The sequence below is a fragment of the Budorcas taxicolor genome, chromosome 16 (assembly GCF_023091745.1).
Source record: "Budorcas taxicolor isolate Tak-1 chromosome 16, Takin1.1, whole genome shotgun sequence".
NCBI lineage: Eukaryota > Metazoa > Chordata > Mammalia > Artiodactyla > Bovidae > Budorcas > Budorcas taxicolor.
In genome coordinates, this window is record NC_068925.1 from 52981282 (window position 1) to 52998109 (window position 16828).

The window sequence follows — 16828 nt, forward strand, 5'->3', positions numbered from 1 at the left end:
AGTCAAACCAAAATTGAAACTAAAATAGGACATTTGGGAAGGGAGAAATTAAACAGAGAAGAAGAGGAAACAGGTGGAGAGTTCTGTGAAGGTTTTGAAGATTTTTAGGTTCTTTCTGGTTTTATTTCTCTCTCTCTAGAATGTCACTCTTTTTTCTCTTCTACATCGAATTGCCCTTCTGAAGGGACCTGTCTTGATTTAAGGCCGTTGTTTATATACCTGTATGGGACTCACAGGTGATTTTGGTCAGGTGGGTCTTTCTTTTTAATCTTTTATTTCACAAAAGGCAGAGAAAGAGGCAAAGAGGAGAAGAGGTAGTGGAGCACGGGATGGAGGACAAGATGAAACCGGCAGAGGCTGCTGCCTCTTGGAGAGGCTTGGAGAGTCTGGGCGTCTGACAGAGAAGGAGGGTCCCAGCAGGAAGTCACCAAGCGGTTCCTGGTGGAGATGGAGGAACTGGCGGTTTTGGTCCTTTTTGGTGGAAGAAAGGAGGTGCTGGGATTCAGTGGATCTGGTGCTGCTGTTTTGAGGTGCGTGGGAGATGCTCTCTGTGGTGGCTGCACGTGGGAACCACCAGGGAGAGCTCACCAATCTCAGGGCCTGAGCTGCAGCCCCACCCCAGCTAGATCAGAATCTGGGGGGGGAGGAGGGGTGCAAGGCCTTAGCATTTTTTTAATCTCTTGAATGACAGAAGTGCAGCCAAAGTCATGAACCAGGGATCCAGGGTGATGGTGACTGAGGTAGTTAAATTCGTAGTGGGTCCTTGAATATCAAAAATGGCCGATTTGGGACTTCCCTGGTGGTCCAGTGGTTAAGAATCCTCCTTGCAATGCAGGGGACATGGGTTTGAACCCTGGTCCGAGAGTTAAGATCCTGCATGCTGGGGAGCAATTAAGCCCACAAGCCACAACTACTGGAGCCCCCGCATCACATCTAGAGAGTCCATTTGCTGCAACGAAAGATCCTGCAAGATGCAATGAAGAGCCCGCGTGCTGCAACCAAGAAGTGACACAGCCAAATATATAAATAAATGTTTTTTAAAAAAACACGGTGAACTCAAGGACAAGGAGGAGAACTGGCCCATTAACTGCAGTTTCTGGCCTTCTCCTGAGATTCTCTTTCAGTGGGGCTGGGGTAGGGCCCAAGAATCTGTATTTTCAACCAGCTTCCAGGTGGTTCTTATCTGCCAGCTCGGGTAAAAGCTTCGTCTGGGACTCTGTTGCTGAACATGTATCTGCAGAGCTGTGCCATCAGAGTCCCAGGCCCAGACAGGCTGAGTCAGAATCTGCCTTTTTACAACATCCCCAGTTGATTCATAGGCACCTCTGAGTTGAGAGGCAATGTTGGTAGCATCTTCTAATTGGCCGTTTTCTAGAAAAATAAGCAGCAATTTTGGCCACTTTATTCCCTTGATCTGTATAAAGAGAAAGCAAAAGACTGAAATAACACTGGCTGGTCTTGCACATACTTAGAAACACTCCGTCGGTCATAAACCAGGACTTGTAGTAATGCCTCAGATCTGTAAAATCAGCTGCAGTGTATAAACCAATGAAGTACTGTTTCTAGAAATTTCAATAACTGTGCCTACTCAAGTTGATCTTGCTCTGAGCTTTAAGACCCAAGCTTCATGTTAATTCCTCCAACATTATTCACCCTTTTTATTTATTAAAAAAAAAAAAACTCTACTTATTTGGCTGCACCAGGTCTTAGTTGCAGCACGTAGGATCTTCGAGCTTCATTGTGGCACATAGGATCTTCAGCTGGGGCTTGCAGGATATGAGTCCCTGACCAGGGATTGAACCCAGGCCCTCTGCATTGAGAGCGTGGGGTCTTGGCCACTGAACTACCTGAGAAGTCTCCATTCACCCTCTTAAATTAATTTAGTTCCATGGCATCCATCAAGATTGCTGCTGAAGTTTCTCCTCTAAATGTGCGCCCTCAGTTTTTTATGGGAAAGGTCATCTCATCCGTTTGCAGCATGAAGGGAAGGATAGGGACCTCCTTACCGCCTTCTCTTCCATCAGCCACTTGACTCGGGCTTTCAGCTTCTCTTCCTGCTGTAGCCTTTCCTCGCTCAGCTTCTCCTTCTCTGCCAGGTGCTCCCGCAACTTTTCTTGCATCAGAGACTGCTGAGTTTCCTGAGAACTGCTGATCTTGATCTGAAGGGAGAGGAAGGGAGATTGTAGCTGATTAGTCCTGCTCGGGACTAAGGCAGGAGTCATTTCCACTATCTTTGTGGGACAGACAAAAGTTCCCAAAACTTTCTGAAAAATGCAGAAAAACTATGCTTAACCTAGTACCTAGTAGGGAAGCAGAAGAGCATCACAGGTAAGAGTTCAGACTCTAGATCTAGACAGACTCTCAGCCATAGTTCTTTCTAGATGCTTTTTCATTTAAAAGATGAGGTTAATATGAATATATACTTAGTGTTATCAGGACTGAACGAGATAATGTTGGAAAGCTTTTACCACAGTGCTTAGCACGTAGTAGGTGCTTAGTAAATGGTAGTTGGGCTTGTTCATTATTATTTGCTGAGTGTAAGAGAAAAAGCAGTGAGCTAAGGCCAGAAGGCCTGAATTTTTGTCTTGATTCTTCCACCAACTAGCTGTGTGACCTTGAGATAGTCACCTAAGCCTCTGAACGTCATTGTCCCTATCTGTAAAATAAGGAGAATGGAGAAGATCAGGGGTTGGCAAACTATTGTCTGCAGGCCAAATTTGGACCACTGTCTATTTTTATAAATAAAGTTTTATTGGAACAGAGCATGCTTGCCACACCCATTAATATATGCAATTGTCTATGGTTGTCTTTACTCTATAGTAGCAGAGTCAGATAGGTGTAACAGAGATGATATATTCTGAAATATTTACAGGCCCTTTACAGAATATTCTGGCCCTTTACAGAAAAATTTTCTTACCCCTGGAATAGATGGTCTTTGTGGTTGATTGCTGCCGTGGTCCCACTATTTCACCCTTCCTCTATTCATACCTTTGGCTATGTAACTTGTAGTGCCTGCCGATATCCTGCCCCCGACACTGAACTCAGTCATGTGACTTGCTCTGGCCAATGGGATGTTGGCAGACGCAACACAAGGGCCTGCTTTCTCTTCCTGATCTCTGCTTCCTCTGCTGGTGCCATGAGAACATGCTCAGGCTGGCCTGCTGGAGGATCAGAGACACGTGCAACGGAGCACAGCTGCTCCAGCTGAGGCCAGCCTAGATCGGTCAAGAGCCAGCCAACACCCAGGCCTGTGAGTGAGTCCATCGAAGGCCAGTGGATTCACCCCTCAGCTGGCCCCGGACGTGTGAGCAGTGGACAGTAATCGTGGAATACTGCTACTGTTTATTATGCAGTATTAATATGGCAATACCTATCAGAGCAATACAATCCCTAAGGGTTATTTTGCCTCTAAAATGTTGACATTATGTAATTTTTGGTACATCTTTTCTCTGTACTGCGGCTAGCTCTACTTCTTCCACTGCATTTAATAAACACAAATTTTAAGATCTAATGTCTTTTAAAATTGTCTGGGTTTGGACAGAGGAAAACAAGTCTCCTTGCCCTCCTGGGAGATCTCAGCCACCCCATCTGAATCATCTGGAGTGCAAATGGAGATATCATATCACCTTTTGGAGGATGTGCACTGACTACCTAATAGAGGAACAATGGAGTTAAGATGCCCAGTGCCTTGAAAATTTTAAGGAGGAGCTGAAATGAACTTTTGGAGCTCAAAGATTACCTGAAGTTCTTGGGTCCGGCTTGTAATTTTTTTATAATGTTCCAGAAGGTATTTCAGATACAAAGACAATCCTTAAAAAGAGAAGCAAGAAGAAGGTAAGTATCAAGTCAATTCACTTTCTTCGTTTTCTGAATAATGTCTTCACAGGGCTTGCTGACAGGAGGATGAGGGCAACGCTACCCTCCCATCAAAATAACACAAGTTGCCATCCCTCTTGTGTTTTTTTAAATGGTTGATCATCTTCAGCTGGGCTCAAATCCAACTTTCTTTTCGGAGGTCGACAATAAAAACCATCCACGGAACCCTCGTTGACTAAGTGTCCACTGTGTACAAAACCGTGAGCTGAGCTTGGGGGATCATATGAAGCCATTCCTCAAGGGATTTAGGTTCAGTCTGAGAACAGGTCTAAGTGCCTGACAGGAAACAGGCAGTGACCCCAGGTAGTGTGGAAGTGACCGCTGAAGGAGTGGGGAAGTGTGAGGGTCCCAGAAGAAGAGCTATCGTTTACCCAGAGTGATCACCACTCAGCTGAGGATCCACTGGGCGTGGGCACTGGCATTACTCAGAGTTGGAGGGGAGGACATTTCAGAATGGAAAACGTGGATGAATGGTGCCCCGCAAGAATAAAAGGATATTAGCATGTGGTTTCTTAACGACATCACAGTGAGCTGATGGTGACATTCAGAGAGACTTGATTACAGGCTGATGGGTAGACTAATCTGGTCTGGTATAGAAACTGAGAGGCTTTTCATTCTGGGTGTAAAAGTTTTATTATATTCTGGGTGTGAAGAACATTTGAGAGATATTTTTTAACTATGGGGTTTATTTTTCTAACTATGGGTTGATCAAGCAGTCAGTTGGTTGGGGATGCCCTTAAAAGAAAGTTTAAGTTTTTCCAGTGTGAACCTTAAAAGGTCGGAGAAGTACGTTCATTTATTAAATTCTCTGTTGGGAGAACAAAGCTTCTCGCCTGGCAGTTTATTTATTTCTGATTTTCCAAAGGGTCTTGATCAGTGGTTGTCCTTGGCTAGCATTTGTGGGACTTTGGTTGCTATACAGTCAGCATTTACAAAATCTGAAGCATCATAAATAAAGTTATATATTTAATCATAAAAACATCGATGCCCCCCCACCACCCAAAGATTTCCAGGTCCTAATCCTGAGGGCCCATGGACATTACCTGACAGGGCAGATAGAGCTTTGTGGATTTGAGGAAGTTGAGGATCTTGAGATGGGGGGCTTATCCTGGATTGTCTGTGTGGGTCCAATATAGGCACAGGGGTCCTTACAAGAAGTAGACAGAGGGGGTTTGACTATAGACAGAGGAGAAGGTGATGTGACAGAAGCAGAGAAAGAGCTGAAGATGCTCCCTTGCTGGCTCTGGAGACAGAAGAAGGGGCCATGAGCCACAGAATGCAAGGGATGAAGGATGAAGACTGGAAAGGAGGAAAGCCTAGAAAAGGTGAGGGATCAGATTTTTTCCCTACACCCTCTGGAAGAGACTGACCCCTTGACTTCAGCTTAGTGAAACTAATTTTGGACTTTGGGCTCCAGAGCTATAAAAGAATAAATAAATAAATGTGAAATTGTGTTAATATAAGCCACAGAGCCTGTGATAATTTGTTATGACAGCCATGTGCGCATGCATGCTAAGTCACTTCAGTCGTGTCTAACTCTGCAACCCAGTGGACTATAGCCTGCCAGATCCTCTGTCCATGGGATTCTCCAGGTAAGAATACTGGAGTGGGTTGCCATGCCCTCCTCCAGGGGATCTTCTCGACCCAGGGATTGAACCTGTCTCTCTTTTATCTCCTGCACTGGCAGGCAGGTTCTTTACCACTAGTGCCACCTGGGAAGCCCATGACAGTCACAGGAAACTAATATCGGGGGGTGAAGGGAGGAGGCAGGATGAGAGGTGGGGAACGCAGCACATATTCTGGAAGAGGGTCAACGTTAGTTGGGGTGGAGTGGATGATGGGGAGGGGAGGAGTAGAGGGAAGAGGTGGGATGGAGGCTGAGGTCAATTTGTGGCCAGCCTAGGACAGTAGCCTAAAGACTGTAAACCTGACTTAAATTCATGAGTGTGGCCTGTGTGCCTAGCTCTCTGCTAAGCAATCAATGCATCACCTCACTGTAACGTCTGACCATTGCCCCATTTTACAGACTAGGCAGGGGGGGTCTCTGAGACATGTGGCTGCTGGATGCTGGCAAACAACCTATCCAGGGCTTGGGCTCACAGCAGTCAGACTCCAGGGTCTGGGTCACTGCTATTTCGGCTGCTGATAGAGCAGTAAATTGGCTTAATGAACTGTATATTTTTTTTTTTTCAGAAAAATAACAGATGAATTAGAGAGGCAGGAGCCAGTAGAGTTTCTTAACTATAGCACTACTGACATTAAAAGACACTTGCCCCTTGGAAGAAAAGCTATGACCAACCTACACAGTGTATTAAAAAGCAGAGACATCACTTTGCTGACAAATGTCCATACACTCAAAGCTGGGCTTTCCTGGTGGCTCAGATGGTAAAGCATCTGGCTGCAATGCAGGAGACCTGGATTCGATCCTTGGGTCGGGAAGATCCCCTGGAGAAGGAAATGGCAACCCACTCCAGTACTCTTGCCTGGAAATTTCCATGGATGGAGGAGCCTCGTAGGCTACAGTCCATGGGGTCACAAAGAGTTGCACACAACTGAGCAACTTCACTTTCTGACTTTTCCTTTCTTTCTTATGGTTTTTCCAGTAGTCACATATGGATGTGAGAGCTGGACCACAAAGAAGGCTGAGCACCAAAGAATTGATGCTTTCCAACTGTGGTGCTGAAGAAGACTCTTGAAAGTCCCATGGACTGTAAGGACATCAAACCAGTCAATTCTAAGGGAAATCAACCCTGAATATTCATTGGAAGGACTGATGCTGAAGCTGAGGCTCCAATACTTTGGCCACCTGATGCGAAGAGCCAACTCATTGGAAAAGACCCTGATGCTGGGAAAGATTGAGGGCAGGAAGAGGAGGGGGCGACTGAGGATGAGATGGTTGGATGGCATCATCGCTCAATGGACATGAACTTGAGCAAACTCAGGGAGACAGTGAAGGACAGGGAAGCCTGGTGTGCTGCAGTTCATGGGGTCACAAAGAGTAGGACACGACTTAGTGACTGAGCAACAGCTGACATATTGGGCCAGACAATCCTCTGTTGGGGGGCTGACCTGTGCAGTGTAAGAATCTTGAGCAGCATCCTGGCCTCTAGCCTCTGGCTTCCAGGAGCATCCCTCATCCCAGCTGTGATGATCAAAGATGAGAAGGTTTTGAGAAAGAGAATCGGGGGGGTTGGGGTGGGAGTGGGTGGGTAGGACAGAGAGAACAGAGCTTGGGGAGGAAGGTGAGGCTTCAAAGACAAAGTCACAAGTTAGTGATGAGGACAGAGGGTGTAATGCACTGTAAGGTCTTGGTGGGACAGGAGTATGAGCTGTAGAAAAGGAGTTAAAGAAGCAGTGATCCTGAAGATGCACCAGCTTGAAGGGCATGTTTGATGACAAAGGAGTGAGATGCAGAGAAAGGCTGGAGATGCTGAAGGAGGAGGTCGTGATTCAAGACCTCGCACACAGGATGGCCTGGGAGGGAGAGAGAAGGGGAGATGCAGGGAGGGAGGAAGTATGCCTGGAAGAGAACACAGTAGGGAAAGACAGAGGGAAGGGGAGGAAAGATGGATGTGGAGGGAGACGGAAGGGAGCTGAACAGGCTCGTGCCTGGGCCCTTGACCTGCGACAAGGCCACCTGCTGAGAATTTCCACCTTGGAAGAGTGAGAATAATAACAGTATAATGATAGCGAGTCCCTTGGGCTGCAAGGAGATCCAACCAGTCCATCCTAAAGGAGATCAGTCTTGGGTGTTCATTGGAAGGACTGATGAAGCTGAAACTCCAATACTTTGGCCACCTCATGCAAAGAGTTGACTCATTGGAAAAGACTCTGATGCTGGGAGGGATTGGGGGCAGGAGGAGAAGGGGACGACAGAGGATGAGATGGCTGGATGGCATCACTGACTCGATGGACATGAGTCTGGGTAAACTCCGGGAGTTGGTGATGGACAGGGAGGCCTGGTGTGCTGCGATTCTTGGGGTCACAAAGAGTCAGACACGACTGAACGACTGAACTGAACTGAACTGAATAATAGCTAGTGTCAGTATTAAGCACTTGCTCTGTGCCAGGCACCATGCCAGGAGTTTGACATGTGATATTTTCTAATCGTTACAAACAACCCAACAAGGAAATCTGTTTGTATTTCTAGGTGTGACACAGACACTCAGCCAGGTTAAGCTGTGGAGCTGGTAAGCAGTAAGATCAGAATTCAGACTTAGGTTTGTTGCTGTCTCTTCCTTTTAAAAAAATTATTTATTTTTAATTATCATTCTCTTTTAAGAGAGACTAGAGGCTGGAGAGTGAAGGGTTGAGCTGGCTGATGTGAAGGGTGTGCGATAAGAAGGATACCAAGGTGGCAGAGATGAGTGATGCTAGCCTGGGCTGTAGAAGAGAGGTTTTCCTCTTTGAGAAGAAGCAATTCTTTATTTCTGGTTAAAGAAGTTATGGAGGACAGAGGAGACAGCCTGATGTGCTGCCGTCTGTGGGGTTGCAAAGAGTCAGACACGACTTAGCGACTGAAAACAATAGCACAAAAGTTATACTTGCGTATTACACAAATCCAAACAGGACTGGAGCCCATACAGTGAAAATTGTCCCTCCACCCCCGCCACTGTATCCTCAGTGGCCTGCACACAGTAGGTCTGCAATAAATAGCTGTTAAAAGACTGCATGAAAGTCAAGGCTCATGCAGTCCCATCATACTGGGATAAGACTTTCAACACTTCTTTTCTTCTCCAAATTTCTCTTGTGGTCAGATAACGACACTTGGAAAAAAAAAAGGGTGCAGCGGGGAGAGAACACTGTGTATATTCTATGACAATCTACTTGTTTTTTTTCCACTTAAAAATACTGCTTATCTTGGATATCTAAGGAAGAGTGATTTTCTATGTATGGAGAGAAGTCTTTGTAACAAAGTTTGGCAGAAATAGACACAATCAACTGAGCTTGCAAAGAAAAATGTAAAAAGTCCTTTCTTTCCCTTATCAAAAGAAGCTGAGAAATCAGGTGGGAATGAAATTTAAGATCCTCCTTAATGTTTCCCATCTTCCCAGCGGGCTTAGTGTTTCTTGCCTTCCCAGTGGGACCAGGCAGCAAATCCTTCACCAATCAGATATTTTTTTTAGATAATGGACTTTTTAAAAATTAAGGTATGGTTGATGTACAGGTATTATATGTTTCAGGTATATAACATAGTGGTTCACAACTTTTAAAGATTATATTCCATTTACAGTTATTATAAAAATGTTGGCTATATTCTCTGTGTTGTACAATATATCCTTGTGGTTTATATTTTATACATAGTAGTTTATGCCTTTTAATCCTCTCTCCCGGTCTTTTCCTCCCCTTCTCTCTCTCCATTGGTAACTACTAGTTTGTTCTCTATATCTCTGAGTCTGTTTCCTCTTTGTTAGAGTCTCTAGTTTTATTTTTAGATTCCACATATAAATGATATTATACAGTATTTGTCTTTTTCTGTCTGACTTACTTTGCTAAGCATAATACCCTCCAAGTCCATCCATGTTGTTGCAAATGGTAAAATTTCATTCTTTTTCATGGCTGAGTAGTAATCTATTGTGTATGTATATGTGTGTGTGGATATACACATATATACATACCACATCTTTCTTTTTTTTTGGCTATGCCATGCAGCATGTAGGATTTTAGTTCCCTGACCAGGGATTGAACCCAGGACACAGCAGTGAAAGCACAGAGTCCTATCCACTGGGCCACCAGGGAACTCCTTACTATGTCTTCTTTATCCATTCATCTGTTTATGGGAACTTATGTTGCTTCCATATCTCGGCTATTGTAAATAACGCTGCTATGAACATTGGGGGCATGTAGCTTTTCAGATTAGTGTTTTTATTTTGGAGGGATAAATACCCAGGAGTGCAATTGCTGGATCCTATGATAGTTTTAATTTTTAGTTTTCTGTGAAACCTTCAAACTGTTTTCCATTAGTGGTTACACCAATTTACACTCCCGCCAACAGTGTGCGATGGTTCCCTTTTCTCCACATCCTTGCCAACATCTGTTAATTGTTCTCTTTTGGATGATGGCTATTCTGACAGGTGTGAGGTAATATCTAACCAATCAGATCTTTAGTAGTGATCCCACCTTCTGGGCTGCTCATGACATCACCCAGCAATACTTCAGGTGGTTTCCCTCTACATTACTCAACCTGGATTTCCCTGAGGGACTTACTCCCAGATTTTACAAACCTAGCTTGTTATTACATGCATTTTATCTCTTAGGATAATCTTTTAAAAGGCAGGTAGTATGAAGGTTAAGAGCAGGGGCTTTGAGGGACCTGGATGGAGTGCCAGCTTTACCACTCGGCAGCTGGCACACACACCCATTGTCATGACTCTCAGAAGGAGGCCTGGGAAGAGGACAGAGCGCTCACAGCTAAGAAAACCTGACTTGCTGTCAGATGTAGATGGGGCAGGGGTCACAGGTAAAGTCACCTTGGTGTGAGTAAACCAAGCAGCGCTGCCTGGGCACATACCCATCTGACTGCCACCCACATTTAGCTCACATCACATCAACAGTGATGCTGATGGTAGTCGCCACTGACTAAGGCTCATGTGTGCCTCTGTGGTTTGGGTAGCACATCATTCCATCCTCACAACTACTGGGTGAGATCCGTCCCCCACTTTATGACCCGCAAACAGAGGCACACAGAAGCCCAGCAACTTGCCCACACATCTAGGCAGTGCACACTTGAGAGTCAAACCTTGGCAGCTGGTCTCCAAAGCCCGAATCCAGAATCTTCACTATAACGCAAACCTGGGGCAAGGCCAGCAGTGCGCTCAGGCAGCATCAGATGTTCTTCATCCCAGGGGATGAAACTCTCAACTTTGTCTCCACTCAAGTTAATGACAGAACCTGTCCTCTAGGAACTGGGTATGTAGCTGGTACCTCTCTGGATCTTTAGAGGTCATGTGGGGTCACAGAAAAAAACACAGCCATTAGAATCACAGTGACCTCAGTTTGGGTCCTGACCCTGCCGTGTACCAGCTGTGTGACTTTGAGCACATTTCTTAATGTCATTGGTACTCAGTTTCCTGGCCTGCAAAATAAAGACAACAATAGTACCTAGCTCACTGGGTTGCTGGAAGATAAAAGTACGAGGTACATGCAGAACAGCTAACACAGTGACAAGTACCCAGGAGTGAAACCAACCATGGTTCCTATCCTTTTTGTTAAGGAACTGTAAACACAGAAGGCTCTTAGGAGTGTTTGTGGTTGGTGATGAATGACTGAAGATCCCCTTCTGGCCTCAGTACCTCAAATCACCTTATCACAGTGAAAAACTCATAAAAGGTTTTGAGCCAGTTTCTGCATTTTTAAAATGAGGGTTTCACATGCTTTACTGAGTTGGACGTGCTTCACTGAGTTGTTGTGAAGATGAACTGAGGTTAGGTATGGAAAATGCCTAGAACAGGGTCTAGAATGCAAGTGCACAATAATGAATGATGGCCACCATTGTCACCATCACCATCTTCACCATCTTCTACTCATTATTCTCACTGCCATGACCATCACAGTCATCACCACCATCATCTTCACTACCTTCATCATCAATGCCATCATTATTTACCATCACCCTCGTTATACTTACCATTATTATCTGAACCATCACCACCACCCCTGTGTAGATGGCTCTAGGAACTAAGGACAAGTAGTACCTCATCAAGAGAATATAAGGAATACTCTAGCTCACCTGGTTCTTTTCAACATTTGATGCTTTGAGAGAATATTGTTAGGGCTGGAAGATAAAAAGCCTTTTACCATTAGCTTCCTCTTCTACTGAAAGAATGAAGAATGGGCCATAGTCACTGGCCTCTCTTGATATTCCCCTTCAACCTTCTTTGATTTCTTAGAACCAAGTATGAACAGTTGTAATCAGAGAACACAGTCTGTGTCTCCCCAACTGGTGTTCCATAGAACATTATTCCAAGCGTTGTTAGTTTGGGGTAAGGGTAGCAAGAAGGAGAAATGTACTTTGGGAACACCGCATTCTAATCCCATCCTGATAGATCCGTAGTGTGTATCAGTGCAGGAGGGGTTCTGCAGAGACCTGTTTGATATTGCTCAACTCTCCTGACTCTGTGAACTCCAGAGAAAAAGACAGGGGGCCTGAGAAATGCTGCCTGAAAAGAGTTTTCCTCAAGCTTTCTGATGGCTTAACTTTACAGCCCATGTTTCCTTATGGAAATACAGTCAGTCATGTCTAACTCTTTGTGACCCCATAAATCGTAGCCTGCCAGTCTCCTCTGTCCAGTGAATTCTTCCAGCAGGAATATTGGAGCAGATTGCATTTCTCCCTCCAGGGAGAATCTTCCTGACCCAGGGATCAAACCCGCATCTCCCGCATTGCAAGCAGAGTCTTTATCATCTGGACCATCAGGGTAGCCCTTTCACTTCAAAGCTATAAAGACTCCTGCGAGTGGGGAGGGGACAGTGCATGCCTTGCTTGGTCCACTGTCACTAGGTTAGAGATCATGGTCTTTCCCTGTTTTAGTTCCAGTTTGAAGAGCAGCTAGAACTGTGGGCCACGTCTCACTTGATTTTACATACATTCAGACTCTGCCATGATTACAGCAATGGTAATACTGGGGTTGCGGAGGTGCTGGGTTGTTGGGAGGAATCCAGTCCCTGCCTCTTCTCTATGTGGTCTGTGAAGGGCAGACATTTACAGAGAAGTTAATCTTGATTTTCTTTTCAAAAATGTTTAAAAGAAATTTATACCACCTTCTGGATTACCTTAGAGATATCCTGGCTGGGGTTGCCTAATCACTGGAGTTGACTATCACGCCTCTATTCTCATTCGTTGGTATAAGAAATGTCAAATTCACGCAGCCTCCCTGGGGGATGGTTTGGCAAGAAGGATCCACAATCTTCAAAACGTTGGAGTCCCCCAGGTGTGGCCTTGGGTTCTCCCTTCTCATTTGATACTTTCTTCCTCAGTGATACCATTCACACCCACGGCTTTAATCACCATCCATCCCACACAGTGAACAAGTGCCCACCCTGTGGCATGTGTTCTTCTGGGTTTGGGGGCCACATCACTGACATTCATTTCCAGGCCAGATATCCAGGGTGACAGCTGCATCCTTGGCACCTCATCTTGGATGTGTCCAGGCAACTCTCACTATCTTCCCCCTCAAATCTGGTCCTCATGTCGCATTGCTTACTGTGGAGTTTAGTGAAGGAAACAAATCTGTACTTTCACACAAGCCAGAAGCACGGAGATCTGCAACCCCCTTTCTCTCTGTGGTTTCTCTTGTTGTTGTTGTTTAGTCACTCAGTTGTGTCCAATTCTTTTGCAGCCCCGTGGACTGTAGTATGCCAGGCTCCTCTGTCCACGGGATTTTCCGGGCAAGAATACTGGAATGGGTTGCCATTTCCTTCTCTGGGGGATCTTTCCAGCTCAGGGATTGAGCGCAGGTCTCTTGCATTGGCAGGTGGATTCTTTACCACTGAGCCACCAGGGAAGCCCCTATCTCTTTTCTAACCATATCTAATTCCATTCATCTCTTAAATGCCCCTGGAATCTTCTCTCTTTCTCCATCCCCATCTCTGCCATAGCAAGGGCCACCATCCTGTCTTATAACAGCCTTCTAGCTGCACTCCAGGGTTCAGTGCTGGCCACCTTCCTGGACAGTTTCCATTCATAGCCAAGATGACTGTGCCCAAATGCAAGCCGGTTCCATCGGTTCCTTACTTAAAACCTTTTATGGACTTCTCTCTGCTCCCAGGCCAAAGCAGAGCTTCCTACCAGAGACCTGCAAGCCCCTGGGCTCCCCATGGTACAGCCCCTGCTGATCTCTTTCATTGGTCCTTCTCTGCCCGACTCCTGCCCCCATTTTTTAGCCCTTCCTTGTGTTCTCCTTGTTTCCTGTGATACCACCATGCTGCTATCTTCATCCAGAATGCCCCCACCCTCCCCTGTTTGGCAAATAACTCCCATACATCCTGCAGAGGCCCTGGCCTCCCTGTCCAAGTCAGAACCCTGTACTTCTCCTTCAAAGTAATTGTCCCCATTAAAGTTTTACATGTGAGTGATTTTTTGGTAACTGCCCATCCTATCCTATCACAAGATGTGCTGATCTTCTCCTGCAAGATCTCCAACATTAAAACTCACTGCTGAATAACCATCAACAGGAGAATGTTGGATCCCATCAAAAAAAGATACCTCATGTCCAAGTGCCCAGCAAGATGGTAGGAGGGGTGAAATCGTGTTTAGAATCAAACCCCACACTTGCCAGAGACATTTGGAAGGCTCAAACAAAGCCTTGTGTGCACCAGGAAACCCCACAGAGACTGAGCCAGATCTGCCTTTGAGTGTTTGAGTGTCTCCTGCAGGGTACGGGTCAGCAGTGGCCTGCCACAGGGGGAGGGGCTCTGGGTACAGCAGACCTGGGTATGTCATAAGCCCTCTTGGAGGAGGTTGCCATTAACTCCACCATAGAGCCGCCAGACTTACATAGGACTGGGGAAACAGACTCTCGGAGGGCACAAACAAAATCTTGCGTGCACCAGGACTCAGGAGAAAGGAGCAGTGACTCCACAAGATACTGACCCAGACTTTCCTGTGAGTGTCCAGGAGTCTCTAGCAGAGGCATAGGTCGGCGGCGACCTGTGGCAGGGTTGGGGGTGTTGAGTGCAGTAGTGCGTGCAGAGGACCTTGCAAGGAGGTCGCCATTATCTTCATTACCTCCACCATAGTTAGACTGCAGGTCAAACAATAGGGAGGGGACACAGCCCCACCCATCCAGAGAAATTGGATTAGAGATTTACTGAGCATGGTCCCACCCATCAAAACAAGACCCAGTTTCCCCTTCAGTCTGTCTCTCCCATCAGGAAGCTTCCATAAGCCTCTTATCCTTATCCATCAGAAGGCAGACAGAATGAAAACCACAATCACAAAAAATAATCAACCTGATCATATGGACCACAGCCTTGTCTAACTCAGTGAAACTATGAGCCATGCCGTGTAGGGCCACCCAAGATGGACAGGTCATGGTGGAGAGTTCTGACGAAACATGGTCCACTGGAGAAGAGAATGGCAAACCACTTCAGTATTCTTGCCTTGAGAACCCCATGAACAATATGAAAAGGCAAAAAGATAGGACACTGAAAGCTGAACTCCCCAGGTAAATAGGTGCCCAATATGCTACTGGAGAAGAGTAGAGAAACAATTCCAGAAAGAATGAAGAGATGGAGCCAAAGCAAAAACAAAACTCAGTTGTGGATGTGACTGGTGATGGAAGTAAAGTCCAATGCTGTAAAGAACAATATTGCATAGGAACCTGGAATGTTAGGTCTATGAATCAAGGTAAATTAGAAGTGGTCAAACAGGAGATGGCAAGAGTGAACATTGGCATTTTAGGAATCAGTGAACTAAAATGGACCGGAATGGGTGAATTTAACTCAGATGACTATTATATCTACTACTGTGGGAAAGAATCCCTTAGAAGAAATGGAGTAGCCCTTGTAATCAACAAAAAAGTCAAAAATGCAGTTCCTGGGTGCAATCTCAAAAATGACAGAATGATCTCTGTTCATTTCCAAGGCAAACCATTCACTGTCACAGTAATCCAAGTCTATGCCCTGACCAGTAATGGTGAAGAAGCTGAAATTGAATGGGTTCTATGAAGACCTACAAGACCTTCTAGAACTAACACCCAAAAAAGATGTCCTATTCATTATAGGGGACTGGAATGCAAAAGTAGGAAGTCAAGAGATACCTGGAGTAATAGGCAGGTTTGGCCTTGGAGTACAAAATGAAGCAGGGTCAAGGCTAACAGAATTTGCCAAGAGAACACACTGGTCATAGCAAACACCCTCTTCTAACAACATAAGAGAAGACTTTACACATGGACATCACCAGGTGGTCAATACTGAAATCAGATTGATTATATCCTTTGCAGCCAAAGATGAAGAAGCTCTGTACAGTCAACAAAAACAAGACTGGGAGCTGACTGCGGCTCAGATCATGAAATCCTTGTTGCCAAATTCAGACTTAAATTGAAGAAAGGAGGGAAAACCAGTAGACCATTCAGGTATGACCTAAATCAAATCCCTTACGATTATACAGTGGAAGTGAAAAATAGATTCAAGGGATTAGATCTGATAGAGTACCTGAAGAACTATGGATGGAGGTTTCTGACATTGTACAGAAGGCAGTGGTCAAGACCATCCCCAAGAAAAAGAAATGCAAAAAGGCAAAATGGTTTTATGAGGAGGACTTACAAACAGTTGAGAAAAGAAGAGGAGTGAAAGGCAAATGAGCAAAGGATAGATATACCCATTTGAATTCAGAGTTCCAAAGTATAGCACAGAGATATAAGAAAGTCTTCCTCAGTGATCAATGCAAAGAAATAGAGGAAAACAGAATGGGAAAGACTAGAGATCTCTTCAAGAAAATTAAAGATACTAAGGGAACATTTCATGCAAAGATGGGGACAATAAAGGACAGAAATGGTATCGACCTAACAGAAGCAAAAGATATTAAGAAGAGGTAGCAAGAATACACAGAACTGTACAAAAGAGATCTTTATGACTCATAATCATGATGGTGTGATCACTAGACTAGAGCCAGGCATCCTGGAAAGTGAAATCAATTGGGCCTTAGGAGGCATCACTATGAACAAAGCTAGTGGAGGTGATGGAATACCAGTTGAGCTATTTCAAATCCTAAAAGATGATGCTGTGAAAGTGCTGTACTCAATATGCCAGGAAATTTGGAAAACTCAGCAGTGGCCACAGGACTGGAAAAGGTCAGTTTTCAATCCAACCCCCAAAGAAGGGCAATGTCAAAGAATATTCAAACTATGGTACAATTGTACTCATCTCACATGCTAGCAAAGTAATGCTCAAAATTCTCCAAGCCAGGCTTCAACAGTACGTGAATGAACTTACAGATATTCAAGCTGGATTT

General features: G+C 45.1%; 1 protein-coding gene across 1 annotated transcript in view; it reads right to left on the bottom strand.

Annotated features, from left to right (window-relative positions):
* FHAD1 (forkhead associated phosphopeptide binding domain 1) overlaps window positions 1-16828 on the bottom strand; it is a 154960-nt gene that overhangs the window by 46217 nt on the left and 91915 nt on the right. The window contains exons 14-15 of the mRNA XM_052654095.1: window positions 3740-3810; window positions 2007-2159 (exon numbers count right to left, since the gene is read on the bottom strand). Coding sequence (XP_052510055.1) covers window positions 2007-2159; window positions 3740-3810 — 224 coding nt within the window. The remainder of the gene's footprint in view (window positions 1-2006; window positions 2160-3739; window positions 3811-16828) is intronic.